A 20,945-nucleotide genomic window follows, 5' to 3' on the forward strand; every position below is an offset into this window, starting at 1 on the left:
AATACTATTAGCATGTCTAAGACGATGAAAATGTCACCATTTTTTTTAAGAATTTTCATTAAACCAGGCATCTTAACAGAACAAAGGGGTTGGTTTTGTTAAGAAAATTCATAACATCTTGAGACAAAGTAAGACAAAAATGGGTAAAACAACGAATAAAATTGGAGCTTATTAGCTTCTTCCCGACTATGAATATGCATGAGACTATGGCACAAGTACGTTTCAGTGAGACCTATATGCTGTACTTCACTACATTTTCTTAATATCTGCCACACTACTGCAAAACTGACGGCTCTCCTCCCTGCCAAAGCTTGTAAGCAAGACTATTCTATTAGAAAATATACATGAATGTCAATGGGAGTTATAAATCTATTAAGAGAATAGGGACAGAGAATACATCTACTGTGGTTCAAAACTCAGAAGTTTTCTACAAAATTTTCTAAAATGTTGGCACGTGTAGCAACACTACACTTTTACTTTAACATACCATACTTTTAAAAAATGCTATAATATAAATTAGGGCTGTCAACTGATTAAAAAAATTAATTGTGATTAATCGCAAGATTAATCGCACTGTTAAATAATAAAAGAATACCATTTATTTAAATATTTTGGGATGTTTCTACATTTCCAAATATACTGATTTCAATTACAACACAGAATACAAAGTGTACAGTGCTCACTTTTGTTTTTTATAGTGCATATATTTGTAATAAAAAAAATAAAGAAATAGTATATTTCCATTCACCTAATACAAGTACTGTATCGCAATCTCTATCATGAAAACTGAACTTACAAATGTAGCATTTTGTACAAAAAAATAACGGCATTCAAAAATAAAACAAACAATGTAAAACTTTAGAGCCTATAAGTCCACCTAGCCCTACTTCAGCAAATCACTCAGACAAAAGTGTGGTTACATTTACAGGAAATAATGCTGCTCACTTTCTGTTTACAACGTCACCTGAAAGCGAGAACAGGCTTCACATGGCACTGTTGTAACCGGCATCACAAGATATTTGTGTGCCAGATGCGCTAAAGATTCATATGTTCCTTCATGCTTCAATCACAATTCCAGAGGATGTGTCCATGCTGATAATGGGTTCTGCTTGAAAATAAACCAAAGGAGAGCAGACCAAGACATGCTCATTTTCATCATGAGTTAGATGCCACCAGCAAATGGTTGATTTTCTTTTTTGGTGGTTTGGGTTCTGTAGTTTCTGCATTGGAATGTTGCTCTTTTTAGACTTCTGAAAGCATGCTCCACACCTCATCCCTCTCAGATTTTGGAAGGCACTCCAGACTCTTAAACCTGGAGTCGAGTGCTGTAGCTATTTTTAGAAATTTCACATTGATACCTTATTTGCGTTTTGTCAAATCTGCTATGAAAATGTTCTTAAAACGAAAACGTGCTGGGTCATCATCCGAGAGTGCTATAACATGGAATATGTGGCAGAACGCAGTAAAACAGAACAGGAGACAGACAATGCTCCCCAAGGAGTTTAGTTACAAATGTAATTAACGCACTTTTTTTTTTTAAACAAGCTTCATCGGCATGGAAGCATGTCCCCCAGAATGGTGGTTGAAGCATGAAGGGGCATACGAATGTTTAGCATATCTGGCATGTAAATACCTGGCAATGTCAGCTACAAAAATGCCATGTGAACACCTTTTCCCACTTTCAGTTGACATTGTAAATAAGAAGCAGGCAGCAGTATCTCCCGTAAATGTAAACAAACTTGTTTGCCTTCGTGATTGTCTGAACAAGTAGTAGTACTGAGTGGACTTGTAGGCTCTAAAGTTTTACATTGTTTTGGTTTTGAGTGCAGTTATGCAACAACAACAAAATACATTTATAAGTTACACTTTCACAATAGAGATTGCACTACAGTACTTGTATGAGGAACTGAAAAATACTATTTCTTTTGTTTATCATTTTTACAGTGCAAATATTTTAATAAAAATATAAAGTGAGCACTGTACACTTTGTATTCCGTGCTGTAACAGAAATCAATATATTTGAAAATGAAGAAAAACATCCAAAAATATTTGATAAATTTCAATTGGTATTCTACTGTTTAACCATGCAATTTATCATGATTAATTTTTTTAATCGCAGTTAATTTTTTTAGTTAATCGTGTGACTTAACTGTGATTAATCAACAGCCCTAATATAAATGTAAGAGTTAGGAAACAAAAAGGCCACCTGTTCCTACAGCAATATTAACTTGGCTAAATTTCACCTACGTAATATTAGTATTTTTGCATTTCTTGTTAAATTTTGTTATTAAACCTTACACGTGTATCCTAAATTATATAGACTATGCACTGTATGCAAATTCATGTTGTCATAGAACCTATAACATTTGCATTTGCTGACATGCTTTTAAACTATGCAACCTTAAAAGTGATCTGTAAAGGGAAAGTGTCAGTACTTGCTTCTTTATAATATATAAAGGATGCCAGAAAGTTGAGAGCCCCTACAGTTGCAAAAAACATTTTCAAGCTAGTTGGTTTATTTTTTAAACTTTAGAATGATCAGGTATGTCAACATTTTGTTGTTCCCATTTTGTAGGAGGACTCAAATATGGATTGGAATTGTCCCCAACCATTAAAAACACAGGCTGTAAGTCTTTAATAAAAAAACTTTCATCCCAAAACTTGGCATGTGAGAGTTTAATAGGTGTGAAAACCCAAATTCTAAACATATGATTAAGGGCTTGTCTACACAAAAAAGCTGTACCACTTTAACTTAGGGTATGACTTTAAACAGGTTAATTAAACTAATGAAAAAGGCTGTGTATACACATCTATTTTGGTTAAACCACATTTATTTCAATTTGCTTTAAGCTAATTAGGAATCAGTTTAAATTAAGCCACAATAAAATACTCTTAAAATAAGAGATGCCCATAGAGATTTTTACACCAGTTGAAACCAACTTAAACTGGTGCAACTATTTCTTGTAAATAAGGCCTAAGAATTCCTCTTTCCTCCTTTCTCAACTGTTAAGTTTTACACCCTTAGTACTTCTGTTGTCATGATCTCACTAGTTCTCCAGATGTCCCTAGTCTTTCAGGAAAAAGAACAGACAAAACTTGCATCTTACATAAACACAACACATATCACACACAAGTTTTAATTTAAAAACCTTTCAGAAAATACATTGTGAAGAAGCAAATAAATCACACAAACCCAATTCTAATTTATGGACATGCACACAATTCGGAGAAATTGTTTCTTGATTTAACAGTTGTGTGTATTTAATTTTCTTGGAGAGTGGAGCCAGAGGAAAAGAGAAGGGTAGGGAGTAATAGGGTTAAGTGGCTGTGCTTAGTAACAGATTTAAATAGTTCCTACCTGACAGAAAGTTAACCTTAGAACTCTATTAGACTCTGCTAATAAATATATTTTTTAAAAGTCTTAAATACTGCTGATGCTCTAAATCCATTTTTTCCAATCACATATCTCTCTCCCCACCCCCAGTACTTTTTTTTATTGTCCCCAACCAACCCGAAGAAAGTTGGTACTCTTCATTAAGCACTAATTACATGCAGAGTTCAAATTTTAGGTACTTTTCAGCTGAAGTCATGACTCAAAGAAGGGTTTTTAGAATTTCTTAAGTGAACTACAAAGGAAAAAACTGATTATGTATAAAGAAGGCCTAAAAAGGTTTGTCTGTACCTATGAGATACATTTAGCTTTTCCTCCCCTGTTAAAAACAAAAAAGCCCACAACCCACATTAGGAACCCAGTTTTTGTCGACCCTGAAAGATTACGGATGACTGGAGAACCCGTAGGATATTATCACAAGTAACTGAAAAGTGGTATCATCTACAGTTAAAGTTTATCAAAACACACACACATATTGTTTTATATATATTTATATATATAGTGATAGACCCAGGCCAGTTGGGTACAGCAGATATACTCGCCACTGGATTAACAGTTTTCTGTTCCCTGACTGACCAGAACAGGGGCTGCTCCAGGCTAATGAGAACACCAGACTCCAATTAACCTACAAAAGAGTCAGGTGAGGCCATTAAACTAATGTCACCTGACTCTAATTAAGGCCCTTCTGATACTATAAAATGGCTCACTCCAGTCAGGCCGAGGAGAGCCAGGGAGCCAGAGGAGAGGAAGTGCAGCTGAAGGGCTGGTTAATGAAGACACCCTCAAGTCATTGATAAGGAAGCCCTAATGTAAGGGTGAAGAAGGAGAGCTGTGAGGAAGTGGCTCAGAGAAATGTAGCAACTCTGGCAGTGAAAGGTTGGCTGCCAACAGCTGCTACCATTAGGGTCCCTGGGCCGGAACCTGGGTTCCCCCCAACCTACCACTACAGAAACACCTCCTGGGAGGGGAAAACAGGCCCCTGTCAGGACAAGAGGCTAAACTGTTTTGGTATGAGTCCGTAGGAGCAACAGGGACTGTGGGAGTTCTCTCACCAACATTCTTGCTGGCTTATGATGAAAAGGGCTCAGTAGACTGTATCCTTGGCTCTAGAGAGAGAAGGGCTAGATGGAGGGTTGCAGTGAGCCTCTGAAGCTAGCATAAACTGCCTGGAAGCGCGGGACCCACGGGGACAATGTCGGAGCTCTGCCAGTATATATCTCTGTCTCTCACACACACACACTTGGCAAAAAAGCAACTCTCTTAAGGATTAAGCAACCCTAGCCCTTTAAAAAAAAAGGCCTCAATCAACATCTGTCTCCCTAAACAGAAACAAGACGACTTGACATTACTCCTATTTCTGTCCAGAAAATTTCTAATCCAGAGAAAAGTTTTTTTCATAAAGTTATAAGCATCTGAAAAATGTTGCTATAATGGAAACTATTCTGTGACCATGACAATAGATTCTCCTACTAGCAAAATGCTTGATTAAAGATTCTAAAAATCTAGAGTAAAAAATAAAGTTAAACCAGTTATACGATTGCTATTTTAACTCTCTCTGGAAACACAGGACACCATTCAAGCCATGCTTTAGATTTAAATCACTGTAACTACTTGACAGAATAAACTTTGTTATGTATGTATTAAGCATTGTTCATTTTTCTGTTTTCTTTAGCAATTAATCAGAGCAACAGTGTATATTGTCATTGCACCTACAACAAATGTGTTTTACCTTAAAAAGTTTGGCCACTGCAATTTTAATTACTTACTGAAGGAGAGTAAAATCACTTGGTATTTCTGGAGCTGCTATCATTTCTTTATCATCTTCTGGACCACCACTGTATTGGAAATATGTTCAAAAAACAGTTTACGGTGCGCAAGCACGTTTTCTTCCTTTCACAAAAGAGAATTCCTATTAAAAAAACACACAGACCAGGTCAATCTTTACTCTTAATGAAAGACGCAAAAATGTTATGGTCATTAATGTCTTGTACTGTATATCAGCCTCTGACATACATTTCAGAAGACTGGAAGTTTATTTTCTCCTTTTAAATTACAATTTTTATAAGTGCTCTTCACCCCATAATCTCTCCCCAAACTCCTGCAACAGCATCACAATATTAAAACAAAATACAGCACAACATGGTAAATGATATATAGAAAAAAGTCTCATTTTAGAACGTGAAGCGGCAAAGAGAATATGCATGCATTCCTGATTAGTCTAGATCATTTTAGAAGACTAATATAAAGAACAAAACTTCAATTTCTTCTTTGAACCAAGGCCCTGTCTGCATCCACAGTAGCTAGACACCACAGTGAAAAGCACTCTGTATCCACAATGCAGTGAAAGGCTCTGGCAAGAAGGCAGTAGGGAAAAGCTCTGACAGAAAGGAGCTGCCAAAGCCTTTCCTCACTGCCTCCTTCTGCAGAGCTTTTCCCCACTGCCAGAGCCTTTTACCAAAGGGAGGCAGGAGGACACTTAACTTCTAAAAATAGAAGTGTAGACATAAAAGGCACTGTGAACCATTTAGGGTATATACCCTAAGCTTCTGGTGTGTCCACACTACTAGACCAAGCAGTGCCTGTCTGCACTGTTATTTATATCAGTGCTAGTGGGGCATGCAGCGAGTGTAGTACATGTTAAAAACACACAAGAAGGGGGTCTAAGAGATACTGGCTTTTCTGCACGTCTACTCTTCAGTGTGTTTAATATGCCAGATTAACATCAATTTTTACACTAAAAGAACAGGAGTTGACTGTCTAAATGGGCCATCTTGATTATCACTACAAAAAAGTTTTTTTCTCCTTCTGATAATAGCTCATCTTAATTAATTAGCCTCTTACAGTTTGGATGGCAACTTCCACCTTCTCTGTATGTGTATATATATATCTTCTTACTATATGTTCCATTCTATGCATCTGAAGTGGACTGTAGCTCACAAAAGCTTATGTTCAAATAAATTTGTTAGTCTCGAAGGTGCCACAAGTACTCCTTTTCTTTTTACAGCAGTTTAGTGGTCCATCTAGTATGCTAGCAAGAAAACTCATAGTGGACAAAAAATTAAGAAGTACTGCCATCTAATACAACTGTGAACTATTATGGGCTGAGCTGGAACCACCACCTATAGTTACTTCCCATTGTAAGAACCTTAGATGCTTAAAATTTAGCTAAAATTCAACTGTTCAGGCTGAAATTTTCATGGCTTCCAAGTAAGGCATGACGCCCCTCAGGCTTCTACGTAGTACACGGAGGCGTGACCAGGCGGCTCTGCTCGCCACCCTGTCCGCAGGGCGGTTCCCAGCCAATGGGAGCTGCAGGGATGGCGCCTGCAGATGGGACAGCATGCAGAGCTGCCTGGCTACACCTCGGAGCCGAAGGAGAGACATGCTTCTGGGAGCTGCTTGCAGTAAGCGCCGCCCAGAGACTGCATCCCTGAGCCCCCCCGCCACCCCACAGCCCAATCCCCTGCCACAGCACTGATCTCCCTCCCGCTTCTGAACTCCTCGATCCCAGCCCAGAGCCCCCTCTTGTACCCCAAGCCCCTCATCCCCAACCCCACCCCAGAGCCCCATCCCCCCTCCTGCCCCATCCCTGATCCCCCTCCCACCCTCCGAACCCCTCAGTCCCAGCCCGGAGCACCCTCCTGCACCCCAAGCCCCTCATCCCCAGCCCCACTCCAGAACCCACACCCCCAGCCGGAGTCCTCACCCCCTCCCACCCTCCCATACCCCCAATTTCGTGAGCATTCATGGCCCGCCACACAATTTTCATACCCCAATATGGCCTTCGGGCCAAAAAGTTTGCCCACCCCGGTCTAGTATCTGAGGGATGGAGCAACGTTCACAATAAGGGTGTCATTAACGTAATGGTAACTCCACAACCAACATTTTACTTATTCCAGTGCACAACCAAGCATCACCACTCAGCCCAATATATTGCTGACTGTTTAAAAAATACAATGAATAAACTGTGACCTCAGGACAGGAGGTACATGTCACCTAAAGACAGGATGCAGAAGTAAAATGTCTAGTAACCATTAAGGATTGCTTCTTGGAGCAGCTAGTCCTGGAACTCACAAGGGTAGAGGCAATTCTTGATTTGGTCTAGCACACAAGATCTGGTCCAAGAGGTGAATATAGCTGATTCATTTGGTAAGAGCAACCATAATGTAATTCAATTTAAAATCCTTGTAGGCGTGGGAAATATCAAAGAAACGCTCCACCGTAACATTTAACTTCAAAAAAGGGAAAGGACACAAAAATGAGGAAGCCAGTTAAATGGTAATTAAAAGTAACAGTAACAAGAGTGAAATGCCTGTAAGCTGCATGGAAACCTTTTAAAAACATCATAATAGAGGCTCAAATTGTAGGTACACCGCAAATAACAAAAATGAAAAGCAACACGACCAAAAAAATGCCACCATGGCCAAACAGAGTCAAAGAGGTGGTTAGAACCAAAAAGAGATATCCTTTGAAAATGAATCAAATCCTACTGAGGAAAATACAAAGGAGCCTAAACTCTGACATGTCAAGTGTAAAAGTATAATTAAGCAGTCCAAAAAAATATTTGAAGAGTAACTAGCAAGAGATACAAAAATGAACAAAAAAATTTTTGTACAGCAGAAGCAATAAGCTTCCCAGACAATCAGTGGGGTCCACTGGACTATCATAGTGCTAAAGGAGCACTCAGAGAACACAAAGCCGTTGCAGACAAGCTAATTAATTCTTTATATAGGTTTTCACTGCAGAGAATATATGAGAGAGATTCCCACACCTGAGCCATTCTTTTTAGGTAACAAATCTGAGCAAACGTCAGAGATTGAGGTCAACAGAGGATGTTTAGGAACAAATTAATAAATTAAACAGGATTAAGTCACCAGGACTAGATAACATTCACCCAAGAGTTCTGAAGGAGCTCAAATATGACACTGCAGAACAACTAGCTGTGGTATGTAACCTATCACTTAAATCAGCTTCTATATCAAATGCCTAGAGGATAATTAACATAACACCAATTTTTAAAAAGGCTCCAGAGGTAATCTTGGCAATTACAGGCTGGTAAACCTAACTTCAGTACCAGGCAAACTGGTTGAAATGATAGTGAAAAAACAGAATTATCAGACACAGATGAAAACAATACATTGGGGAAGTCTCAGCATGGCTTTTGTAAAGGGAAATCATGTCTTATCAATCTATTAGAATTCTTTGAGAGGGTCAAAAAACATATGGACAAGGGAGATACAATGTACCTGAACTTTCAGAAAGTCTTTGACAGGGTCCCACACCGAAGGCTCTTAAGCAAAGAAGCAGCCATGGGGTAAGAGGGAAGTCTTCTCATGGATCAGTAACTAGTTAAAAGATAGGAAACGAAGGGTAGGAATAAATGATAAGTTTTCAGAATGGAGAGACTTAAACAGTGGTGTCCGCCAAGGAACTGTATTGGGATCAGCACTATTCAACATATCCATAAATGAGCTGAGTCTACAGATGATACAAAATTACTGAAGATAGTGGAGTCTAAAGCGGAGGAGTACAGAGGGATCTCACAAAACTGTGATTGTGAAACAAAATGATTGTATTTATCAACATTGAATTTAATCTAAGTAATGCATATTGGAAAACAATCCCAACTATACACCAAAAATGATGGGGTCTAACTTAGCTGTTACCACTCAAGACAGAGATCTTGGCGTCGTCATGGGTAATTCTCTGAAAACATCTGCTCAATGTGCAGTGGCAGTCAAAAAAGCTAAAAATGTTAGGAACCATCAGGAAAGTGATAGATAATGAGACAGAAAATATTGTAATGCCACTGTATAAATCTATGGTATGCCCATGAAGCTCTGGTCGCCCTATCTTACAAAAGATATTGGAATTGGAAAAAATACAAAGAAGAGCAACAAAAATGACTGGGGTCTGGAACAGCTTCCATAGGAGGAGAGATTAAAAAAGACTGGGACTATTCAGCTTACAAAAGAAATGACTAAAGGGCCGATGTGACAGAGGTCTACAAAATCACGACTGGTGTGGAGAAAGTGAATAAGGAAGTGTTATTCACCCCTTCACATAACACAACTAGGGGGTCACCCAATGAAATTACTTCTGTTTTAAATTTGTTGCCTGTTACTTCTTCACACAACGCACAGTCAGCCTGTGGAATTCATTGCCAGGAGAGGTTGTGAAGGCCAAAAAGTATAACTGGGGTTAAAAAAGATTGAGATAAATTGCGAAGAATATTTGATAGGTCCATCAGTGGTTATTAGCCAAGATGGTCAGGGACTCAATCCCATAATAAATTAATGCTTCAAAATATTTGACCATTTTTACATTATTTTATATTTGACCCATCAATTGACCAATTATTTTTGGAACAGTCAAATGCTCAGTCCTAATCTGTAATCACCACAGTACAGTCCTATCCAGAATTTATAGAACAGCTCAAGGTACCAAAGTCTCAACATTAGTCTGCTGTTAAGCGAACATGTGTGAAACCCCTACTGGGAAAAATGTTTATATCATCCTCTTGCAAATGGCCCACATGGAAGATAACAGTTTACTATTGCTACCAGTTACTCAGTTAGTGAACTGGTAGATGTCTGTTCTGTAGATATGAGGCAGAGAAGTAAAGTTATTTGTCCGCAGTCACACAGAGTCTGTGTGTGAACAGGAATTACAATATATTCCTAGTTCTGCACTTAGACCATATCTGTCTCAATATTAGAATCTGTAAAAATATAGTTCTGGACAGCATTGTTTCATATAACCACAAACACTTTTAAAGAATATAATCATCACAAACTGAGTAAAGGAATGTATAAACTGTTCAAAAATAATCTCAACACAGAATTAAATTATAGATTTGGTGCATCTCATTCTGAAATTAAAGACATCATCTATTAAAACTAGATATCTGTAGTTTTATGGTGACACACTCTGCGTGTTTCATAATTAGATTCCTAGCACAAACAAGAAAACCAGATGATTATTCCTGAAGTATTGAATTTCTACCTTCTAATTATAGAAAAGAGGGATATGAACCTGTCTCTTAGAGCTAAAGAGTGTTACAAAAATAGAAGTGTTTTGGGATTGTTTTTGAGAGGGGAGAAAAACAGAAGAGGGGAGGGTCCTAGCATTTGGCCAGCAACTTTCTCAACATATGAGACGTCAATAAATTATTTACACAGCATCATTGGTGTGCAAAATGCTCTACATATCAGTAGGATGACACAGGAGTTTACAACATTAATTCCAGCAAAAAGGTGCTGAGGTTATGAGAAGGATTAGGACCATAAACAGTAAAAGGGCAGACATATGCTTTTGTTGTATAAGTATCTTATTAGGTCCTTTAACTTACATTTAAAAAATAATAATAATAATACTTTGATGTAGTCAATTCAGAGCAGGCAGCAAAAAGAGCCTATTTTGAAGATGCCATTTCAACCAGCAAAAAATTGAAGTATCCATAGTAAGCACAGATTTAAAGCCAGACCTTTGGCATCTAGTACTGGTATATGTATCTGCTAAGGTCAACATAGTTTCAGTTTCATGATAATTAGAAATATATCTTTCATATGTTTAGTACTTACGCATTTAAATTTTGTCTATTTATATATTTCATACAGCTTTCAGCGTTTGTTGGCAAAATTAAGTTGACTTATGAGTTTATCTATGAATTTCAGAAGACCATGAGTTTTACTGAAACATAATTAACTTATTAACTTTTAAAAGAAAATGTATCATGCTGAAAGATCACAAGGTGGAGCTCTAGCCTAAAGCTAACTAAAGAAACTCTAGAAGACAGGTCATCCAGAGGTTGACCTAGTTATTTCTTTACAATAAACTTTATAATACATTGTTAAAAACAAAATACTGTAGCATATTTTGCTTACATTTGCCAAATCTCTATACAAAACAGTTCAAATACATCAAAAAAGTTCCTGCATCTTGGGTGAAATTAAAAAACACATTTATTTGGAATCACTCTGGACTCTCCTTGGATATAAAAATGTCAAGGGCAACTATATCACTATATCATGACCTTGCTGAACTTTGTAGACAGTTCCAAAAATAACTGCAAAAAGATTTAAATTACAATGTTTTACAGCTGTAGCATGTCCCACAGTGATGCATCACCATACTGTAACCAAAGCCCTTTATTTTCAGTTTCTATTTTGTTTATAATTTTCTGGAAACTTATCAGTGTTTATTACAAAAATTTAAAAAATGGGTGAAAATCAGTGCAAAAAATTAACTTCAGTGTTCTGAGTATATATTGGGGGAAGGAAGGACAGAAAATAAAACAAAGTACTTCTGATCTGGTTTCACACTCTGAAAGGAAAGATGGCAGCTTGGTGACTTGAGCAGCCCAGATCACAAAGCTGCCATCTCTCCTTCCAGAGTGGGGAGACAGATCCGTGGAGTTCCGGCATTTTTCTTTTTAGGACTTGGGCACTGACGTACAGATATGTACATACATGTATGTTTGCATCTTCCACTATGTTACCTTCTTTTAACAGGCAGCCTTGCATTTACACTTAGACTAATTTATTATTAACATAAACACATCTACCTAATATATTGGATTTTCTTAATCAGTATTCAGGTTTTTTTTTTTTTTTACCATTACGACTCAAATAAATCAAATAGGTTTTGTAAAACCTAGGAAATTTTTGGTAAATAATAATTATAATTAATAAATAAATAAATAAATAAATAAATAGTAAAAGCTGAAAGTGAAGGACCTTGACTATAACCTACCATTAAAGATTTAACAAACAAGAAGTGTAATACCATTATGATTCATTAAAGCGGGGGGGGGGGGGGGGGGAAATGGGAGAAAAGATCTCCAGTGATATCAGTCATTTAATTATATCAGTAATTTACAATGTATCAGTTGAGGATTCCATTACAAACACCTGTGATGGTACAAAAGCAAGGACTAAAATAAGCTTCTAACTCTACCCACAATTGGAGCTCTACTTCACTGCAAAGTTCACTCAAGTTATAACTTGCCCCTAACTCCAGTCCCTTATACAAAATAAATTGAGTTTAGTACTACTTTTAACTCAAATTGGCTGGCCTGTGACAAGGCATAAGCTAAAACTTGAGTATGAACAACTCCTCGGGTGTTAACACAACCAGAGGCTAGCACCACTCAAGTGCCAATACGCTCCAATGCCTTCCTTCTTCTCCATGTGCCCAAAAAAAGACAGACAAGTTCTCCCACAATTCACTTGGGAAAAATTTAGAAAGAGATTCATGTTACTACAGCGCTAAGGACCATGGGATGTGCCCCCAGAAGTCTTGGCATCCCACACAAGTGAGTACAGTGCGAGCGTGTACACACCAACTTTAGTACTATTTTGCAATGTGGCCGCTCTCACTTGCGCTAAGTTGAGAGAAAAGACTGAAATGTAGACAACTTCTTAACTCTGAAGTGACAACATATCTTTAGTCAAACTTTACTTAAATGTAGCAGCAGATACCTGTAATATAAGTCACCACTGACCAAACAACCCAGTAATATGTAATCCCACATATGGTGCCAAAAGGTCAGGTTTAATTCAGAATTTGTTATTAATGGTGATACAGTGAGAGAAAAGCAAATTATCTGAACTGAATTTACACTTAGAGACTTATAAGAAATAAGGTAAAGTTTTATATCAGCTCTCTTTTCTTTCCTTTTTTTAAAAGCAAAGCTCACATCTCTTAAGGAGACTATTTCACACTTAAAATTCAGGATAAACATCAGGAAGAGATGCAAAGAAAAGAATGATGGTCTTACGGACAGGTCATGATTCTGTACATTGGGATTCAATTTCTCATTGAGCCACCAACTTCCTATTTGACCTTAGGAAAGTCACAATCTACATTGTGCCTCAGTTCCTCATCCGCATGGAGTGACATCTGAAGAAGTAGGTTTTTTTACCCACAAAAGCTTATACCCACATAAATCCGTTAGTCTTTAAGGTGCCACCAGACTCCTCGTTTTTACTCAAGTTACAGAATCACTCAAAAACGATAAATACATAAAACAACAACATAGAATAATGCCTGAAGTGACTACTGGACGTTTCACATGCTCTAGATTGAGCTGATCACATTACAGTAGCCACAGTCACAGAACGAATTGCTAGGGTGTTGCCATGTGACTAGATGAGTGCCTTGTTGCATTTTTCCACTGTTGTACATTTAATATGGAAGGGATTAAAATATTTTACAAGAATATTTTAAATATAAAGAACATCTAACTTCTTCCATGCTTAAGAACTTCGGCATTGTTCTTTTATCATAACAATGGTCCATTACCCGCATTCTAGAGGACAGTTTAATACCCCAATAAAAGGCAAACAATTTGCTTTTATCACTCCTGTGCGTGACCCTGACACTGTTTTTCCACAAAAGCTGAGCTTCTCCTCCAATAGCGTGGCTCCAAGCAATAGCCCTTTCTGAAGGACTTTGTATTTTGCTAGACTAGTGATACAATTTGTGGGATTTGGCACCACAGCCTGTTCTTCCGCCTTCCCCCTCCCTGTCTCCCCCAGCCAGCAGGAAAGGGAGGGCTGGAGCCGTCACCGGGGTTATGTACTTCAAAAGCAGGAGCAAAGATTGAACATTTTCCACCTCCACTGTCTTAGAAAAATCCTTGGAGTTATTTGGTACCAATGGATCATCATTAACAAGATCCTTGAGAGAACCAGCCTAAAGTCTAAGCAGAATATGCGGGACCTTTGCAGGCTTTGCTGGTTGGGACACGTAGAATGCATGCCTCAAGACTGACTGCAAAAGGCTGTGCTCTATGGTCAACTTAAGAACTCGCCGCAACACAGAAGGAGACCAAAGCTCCAACAGAGCAATGAGGTCAAAGCAAGGCCTCAAGAAATTCAGCATTCCCACTGATAACTACTGTTGGAAGGATTTTCCCAGTTAACTTTGCAGAAGCCAAGTTAAGACTGGTGCAGTCATTGCACAGCGCCATCAGAGAGCACAGGCTGAGGTCCAGAGGCAAGCCAGGGAGCAAAGTATGCTTCAACTTCCATCTGGCAAGTGGACATGTACCTATTGTGGGAAGTACTCGCACATCAGGCTCTTTCCTATGCTATCACTAAGCACCACTGTCAAGATGTTGGACAGCCATATAAAAGGCAAACAGAAGTGGTCGAACTGACCTTAAATACATCATCTATTCCTTGTTTTATAATAGCTGTCAGGTCACCTCTGATGTAGTTCTAATCTTTCCTCTCATGGAAGGATCTCCATGGCTCTAGTAATTTTTTGTTGCCTTTCTCCACACTTTTTATTTCTTCCTCATCCTTTATAAGATAGGGTGACCAAATCCAAAAAACAACATTATGGTATACCACTAATATCATTATGCCATTATATAACAAAGCTGTTATTCTCCATCCCTTTATAAAAATTGACCACCATTTACTTTTTTGAACTTCTGCACACTGAGCAAGTGTACTCACTGAGCTTTCTACAAGAAGATCTAGTTCGCTCCATGACCGCCCTCCCAAAAAAATCCATCCACAAGCGTTATTTACAGTAAATTTGGTACCCATAAACATATGACAGGTTTCAGAGTAGCAGCTGTGTTAGTCTGTATTTGCAAAAAGAAAATGAGTACTTGTGGCACCTTAGAGACTAACAAATTTATTTAAGCATCAGCTTTCGTGAGCTAGTGATCACTGAATGCATCCAATGAAGTGAGCTGTAGCTCACAAAAGCTGATGCTCAAATAAATTTGTTAGTCTCTAAGGTGCCACAAGTACTCCTTTTCTTTTTGCATAAACATATGAGTAGTTTGTATAAATGTTTTGTATAAACGTTCCCATCATTTTCTATATCAACAGCACTGATCCCAGCACAGATTCCTGGGCATCCCTATCTTAGCCTCCCGGCATGAGAGATACGTTTGATATTTGAGCAGAATTGTTTTGATGTCGTTACATTTATCAATTTATAACTATGACCATCTTACAGTAGCACTGAGGCCTCGAGATATCTCCTTCAATCAGGATACAAATGACTTCAGTTTGTTTGCATTCTTCAGTCTTAATTAGGCTGGTGTACTTTCCTGGCCTTATAGCTTCAAAACAAATTAGTATTTCAAGAATTTGAAAAAATTGTTAAAAAGAGGAAAGGTTTTAAAGTGTGTTCCAAAAATGTCTAGCTCAAACCTCAAATGCTATATTACAAAAATGTTATAGATTTATAAAATACTAAATATTAAAGGAGCTATTTTCAAAAGCACTCATAATTGGCCTAACTCTACCCCCATTAAATTACTGGTAAAACTCATTTGTTTTGTTCTATAATGAAATGTGTTGTTGGATCTAACCTGATGTTATTTTATACTTGACAAAATATTTATTACAGGTATGTAATTATTACAGGTCAGAATTATAAAGTTACTCAGTTTGATTGACAGAATTATTTTTATAAATAGGAGAAAAATAAAACTTTTTTATGAATAGGAATAAATGAGGCTGTTTCATATATGTACTGCTGTGAGTTTAAGCATGCCTTGCAAGCATGTTTTTAAACTATATTACATTGTTTAGCAACAGGATTTTTTTTATATTTGTATTGCAGTATATGGAATAACTGAATAAGAAATCTGATTCTATTATCTAATAAAAGAAGATTTCCTACCTATAGTCTGCTTCTCAGAAGAATGCATCTTACAGGATTCTCACCCCTGGACCTGAGGTTTTTGGGTTTTTTTAAACTCACAATATTCAGAACACTCTTAGATCTAAACAAAAATACATATATATTTTTAACCATTAAGAGTGGTAGTGAGAGAGTACGAGCTAAGTTCCCTAATGTTTGTCATGCATCACGCTTTGGTAAAGAAATGACATCCTCCAGATGTTACAGTCAGTTCCTTGGACTGCATGGAAGATGAAGATCCTAGGGAATAAATAAAATAAAAGGCAATTCAGGATAGCTAACGGACAATCAAAATAGGCCTTACTGAAAAATGAATACCAAGGTTCAAGAGAAATGCCTCATAAAAGTGAAACCTCCAAATTCTGAAGAAAACTAAGTTGTGGTAAGCAAGGTTCCTGAGAGGTATCTTTAGAGAAACAGAATTACAGATAAGTAAATTTCTCACCTGCCCCAGAACTACAAAAACAATTAAGAAAAGATTAGTTGGCTGGGATTTTTCAAGAGCCTAAAAGAGTTAGGTGCCCAAGTTACATTCAAGTCTATTTTCAAAGTAGCAGCCGCATTAGTCTGTATTCGCAAAAAGAAAAGGAGTACTTGTGGCACCTTAGAGACTAACAAATTTATTTGAGCATAAGTTTTTGTGAGCTACAGCTCACTTCATCGGGAATTGAGCATTTAATTCCTTCAAGCTTCTTGGAAATTTCCAACCAGATCACTACGCCCCACATAAGCGGCACATTGTTCTTATTGTTTCCCTCCCTCAAAAGCCTGGTTACTGCAGAAGACATGGATCCACCATACACAGTAAGCTACCAACTAGCTATATAATAAAACGAAGACCTGAATAACCTTTATCACTGCTGTCTATAGATTTGCAACAGCTTCAATTGTAGAGGTAGCATGATCCAGCAGACAGGGCGCTGGACTGGAACTCAGGAGAGTGCTATACTTTGTTCTTCCATTAAGCTGCTACTTGACCCAGCATACATGATTTCACTCTTCTACCTCTGTTTCTCCTCTCACCATTTAGGCTGAAATTTTCAAAAGGGGCTCAAGGTAGTGACACAGAGTGCTGGGACTCAGCAAATGAACCATCATTCTATAGTCAGTTTAGCCAGTCAGGCCCTGACACAGGTCCTGCATATGGAAAGAGGTAGCTGGGCCTGATAAAGGGAGCTCTCTGTGCAGAGACGTTTCCCACCCCTTCTAGGTAAGCTCAACAACTCTGTAAATAGTATGGCAGCATGAATATCTAAAAGGTGGTGAGGTGAAGCACTGTACATAAACTACACAGTGGTATCTACAAAAGGAAGGTCTCTGAGTGGTCTGTGAGTGAATAAAGATGACTGGAACAGAGGGTGTCGCATCACAGGAAGTTGCGCCTGAATATCCCAGCCTTACATTGTAAGCTCTATAGGAGGGGACTGTCTTAATAAAGGATAGCAATAAGACAGAAAATATGATGTCACTATATAAATCGATGGTACACCCCCACCTTGAATACTGCATGCAGTTCTAGTTGCTCCACCTCAGAAGAGACATTAAAATTGGGAAAAGGACAAGAAAAATTATTAGGGGTAGGGGAACAGTTTCCAGGGAGAGATTAAAAACACTGGGACTGTTCCGTTTAGAAAAGTAACAACTAAGGGGGGATATTACAGAGATCTATAAAACCATGAATGGTGTGGAGAAAGTGAAAGTGTTGTTTACCCCTTCACATAACAGAAGAACTAGGACTCACCTAGAAAAATTAATAGGCAGCAGGTTTAAAACAAACAGAAGGAAGTACTTCTTCCCACAATGCAGTCAACCTATGGAATTCATTGCCACGGGATGCTGTGAACGCCAAAAGTATACCTTGGTTAAAAAAAGAGGAGGTTACTCACCTATGCAGTAACTGACGTTCGAGAGGAGTGTCCCTGTAGGTGCTCCCCTGTTGGCATTGGTGTGCCCCTGCGCCGTTGTTCGGAGATTTTTACAGCACTAGCCATATCGGCCGCGCATGCGTGGAGCCTGCCTCACACACCAGTCTTGTCTTAATAGTACTCATGCGCGGCTGAACTCCTCAGTTCGGGAACAAAAAGGTTGGTGTTAAAAAGGTGAAGTGGGAGAGATGCTATTCTTTTGCGTGAGCTGAAATGTGCTCCTATGAACTCCAGTTGTTGAGTGTATATTTTCTTTGTTCATTCATAGGCCAAGAGCATGGAAACATTGGACTGTCTATTGTGTGGCTTGAATGGCTTCTTGGAGGGTCCTAGCTTTGAAAAGGCAGTTGTCGAGGTAAGTAAAACTTATGATTTCCTGCCTTCTGAGATGAACTGTTACAACTAGGAGGAGTCTGGAAAAGACACGAGGCGCAGTCGAGAGGCGGAAAGGTAAGGACCCTGTACTGGTAGTGTTGTGAGCCCAGAACAAAGCGAATAAAATGTCTGTGGGCAGGATGTATGGTCATAGGAACATAAGCATCCTGCAGGTTGAGGGCTGAAAATCAATCTCACGGCTCCAGTGCTGGAATTATGGCTGCAAGAGTCACCATTTTGTATTTTTTTTTTTAATTTAACAAATTTATTGAGGCATCTGAGGTAGAGAACGGGTTGCCATCCCCAGTTTTCTTTTATGTTAAAAAGTAATGGGAGTAAAACCCTTTTCCTCTGTGATGGTCAGGCACTGGTTCTACTGATCCTAATTGGAGGAGGTGACGCACCTCTTGGTGGAGCAGTTGTTCGTGAGAGGAGTCCCTGAAAAGGAACAGGGTGGGAGGGACAGGTGGGGGGCAAAGATAGAAAGGGAATAGGCACTGAAGGGATGATGTTTTCTATAGCCTCGATCACATCTTCAAATTTGCTTATTAGTGGGATGGGGATGACATGGATCCAATGCATTGGTACAGCAACATTGATATCTTGGTCACTGACATTGTTGTTCATATGGTCTATGACTTTGTTGAGTATATGTTAGGTAACGTGGACGTTGATAAGGCTGGTACCTATGTTGTCTCCTCCTATTTGCAGGGGTTTGGATATTGAGACACCGTAATTTCGTTCTTGAATCCTTCATGGAGTGAAGTACATCATTGGCGTTACAGGCAAACAGCTTTTCACCATCAAAAGGGAGATCTTCAATGATATTCTGAACCTCATGAGGAAAAGACTATGAAAGCCATGAAGCATGACACATCACGAATGCTGTAGCAACAGACCTCGCAGCTGTCTTAGCAACATCAAGCACAGCTTGTCATGCGGTACGGGAGATGATTTGTCCCTCAGAGACTATGTCTTTAAATTGATGGGATTGGGTTTTTTTGCCCTCTGGAATGTCATCCATAAAGTCCATGAGTTTCTCATAATTTCTGTGGTCATATTTTGCAAAAACAGCCACATAATTAGCTATCCTGAATTGTAATGTAGACAAAGCATACACCTTACAACCAAGCAGGTCCAGCCTTTTACTGTCTTCATCAGTTGGGGTAGATCTGGGAAACTGGTGATTGTTCTTTTGATTAGCTGCCTCTACTACCAATGAGTTTGGCTCTGGGTAAGTAAAAAAAGTCAGTAAGATCCTTTGGAAGGAATAAAACATTTCCGGTCAGCTCGCTTACGGTCGGTGTGCTAGTAGCCAGTGTCTGCCATATGGTTTTGGTAGGATCCATAATGGCTGAATTTATAGGTAAGGCAATCTTGGATGTGAAGGGAGGTTGCAGGAGATCAGTCAACTCACGCTGGTTTTTAGAAACTTCCTCCAGATTAATCCTCAACTTATTGGTGACACTTTTGAAGAGGTCTTGAAATTTTAAGAAATCATCTGACAGCGTTGGTGGGGGAGGCAGTATAGCCTCATCCTGTGTGGATATGGCTCCACAAGGGTTGGGGAAGCATGTGTAGTGTGTTCATCGAAGTGTGGAATAATAGTTTGCTGTTGTGTCTCATTCATAGCCATGTGCACTGGTGGTGGCGAGGTGGCATTGCTCCTATTTTTGGCATCTTGGAGATCATAGTGGAATCGGTTATATGGTGCCCATGAACCCCAGTATTGCCACTGACTGGGAAAGGGTATAGGTGGTGCCATCCACGGGTTTGTATAACAGGGAAGGAGGTCTTTGATGAAGGAAGACCTAGATTTTCTGTGACCAGTGCTGATTTGGGTCTGTGACTGGGAGAACTGGTATGGCGAAAAGTCTCCCTGCACTATGGCTTCCTCATCACTAGAAAAGTGAGATACAGCCAGAGACACCTGTCCAGACTGTATGCAAATGTCCGTAGAAAAATAGGTTTCCTTTTTTGTCCTTTTTGGAGGCAGGAGAGCTATCACTTACTGAGGAGCCCATATCTGGGTCAGAAGCAGGTCCGAGTGACTTTTCAATAGGAATCATTTGCAGTAGGAGTTCTCTGTCTTTACGCGCCCTGAATTTTAATTTGGAACAATGGGCATATTTTTGAGGAATGTGGGACTCCCCCAGACATTTTATACACTGGGAGTGGCCATCCAAGATACGAACAGCGTCCCTGCACGTAGTGCACCGCTTAAATCCTGGGGAGCCAGGTATATTAGCATCGACTGGAGGATGAAGCGGGCACGAATTTTTTTTTTTTTAAGTTATTAGATAACTAGAGTGCTAAACTAAGGGAAAAAAGAATGTTGAATGGATGAGAAAAAAAAAGTTTTAACGAGCCTGCTATAGGTCCGACTCCGGCCGGGGACAGCAGAGAAGGAACTGAGGAGTTCAGCCACGCATTCGCACTATTAAAACAAGACTGGTATGTGAGTCACGCTCCACGCATGCGCGGCCAATACGGGTACTGCTGTAAAAATCCCCGAACAATGGCGCAGGGACACACCAACCCCTACAGTGGAGCACCCACAGTGACATCTCTCGAAAAAG

General features: G+C 39.0%; 1 protein-coding gene across 3 annotated transcripts in view; it reads right to left on the reverse strand.

The window, feature by feature from the left end:
- Window positions 1-20,945, reverse strand: part of STAG2 (STAG2 cohesin complex component) — a 180,526-nt gene that overhangs the window by 111,780 nt on the left and 47,801 nt on the right. Inside the window, exons 2-3 of one of the 3 annotated variants that reach the window (XM_084639664.1) lie at window positions 8,638-8,736; window positions 5,158-5,226 (exon numbers count right to left, since the gene is read on the reverse strand). In XM_084639664.1, the coding sequence (XP_084495790.1) occupies window positions 5,158-5,201 (44 nt within the window). In that variant the 5' untranslated portion in view covers window positions 5,202-5,226; window positions 8,638-8,736. Of the gene's footprint in view, window positions 1-5,157; window positions 5,301-8,637; window positions 8,737-20,945 lie in introns of all 3 variants that reach the window. The other 2 variants (XM_084639663.1, XM_084639662.1) reach the window with 2 other exon arrangements.

This window comes from Lepidochelys olivacea (genome assembly GCF_965140295.1).
Source record: "Lepidochelys olivacea isolate rLepOli2 genome assembly, chromosome: 9".
Lineage (NCBI taxonomy): Eukaryota > Metazoa > Chordata > Testudines > Cheloniidae > Lepidochelys > Lepidochelys olivacea.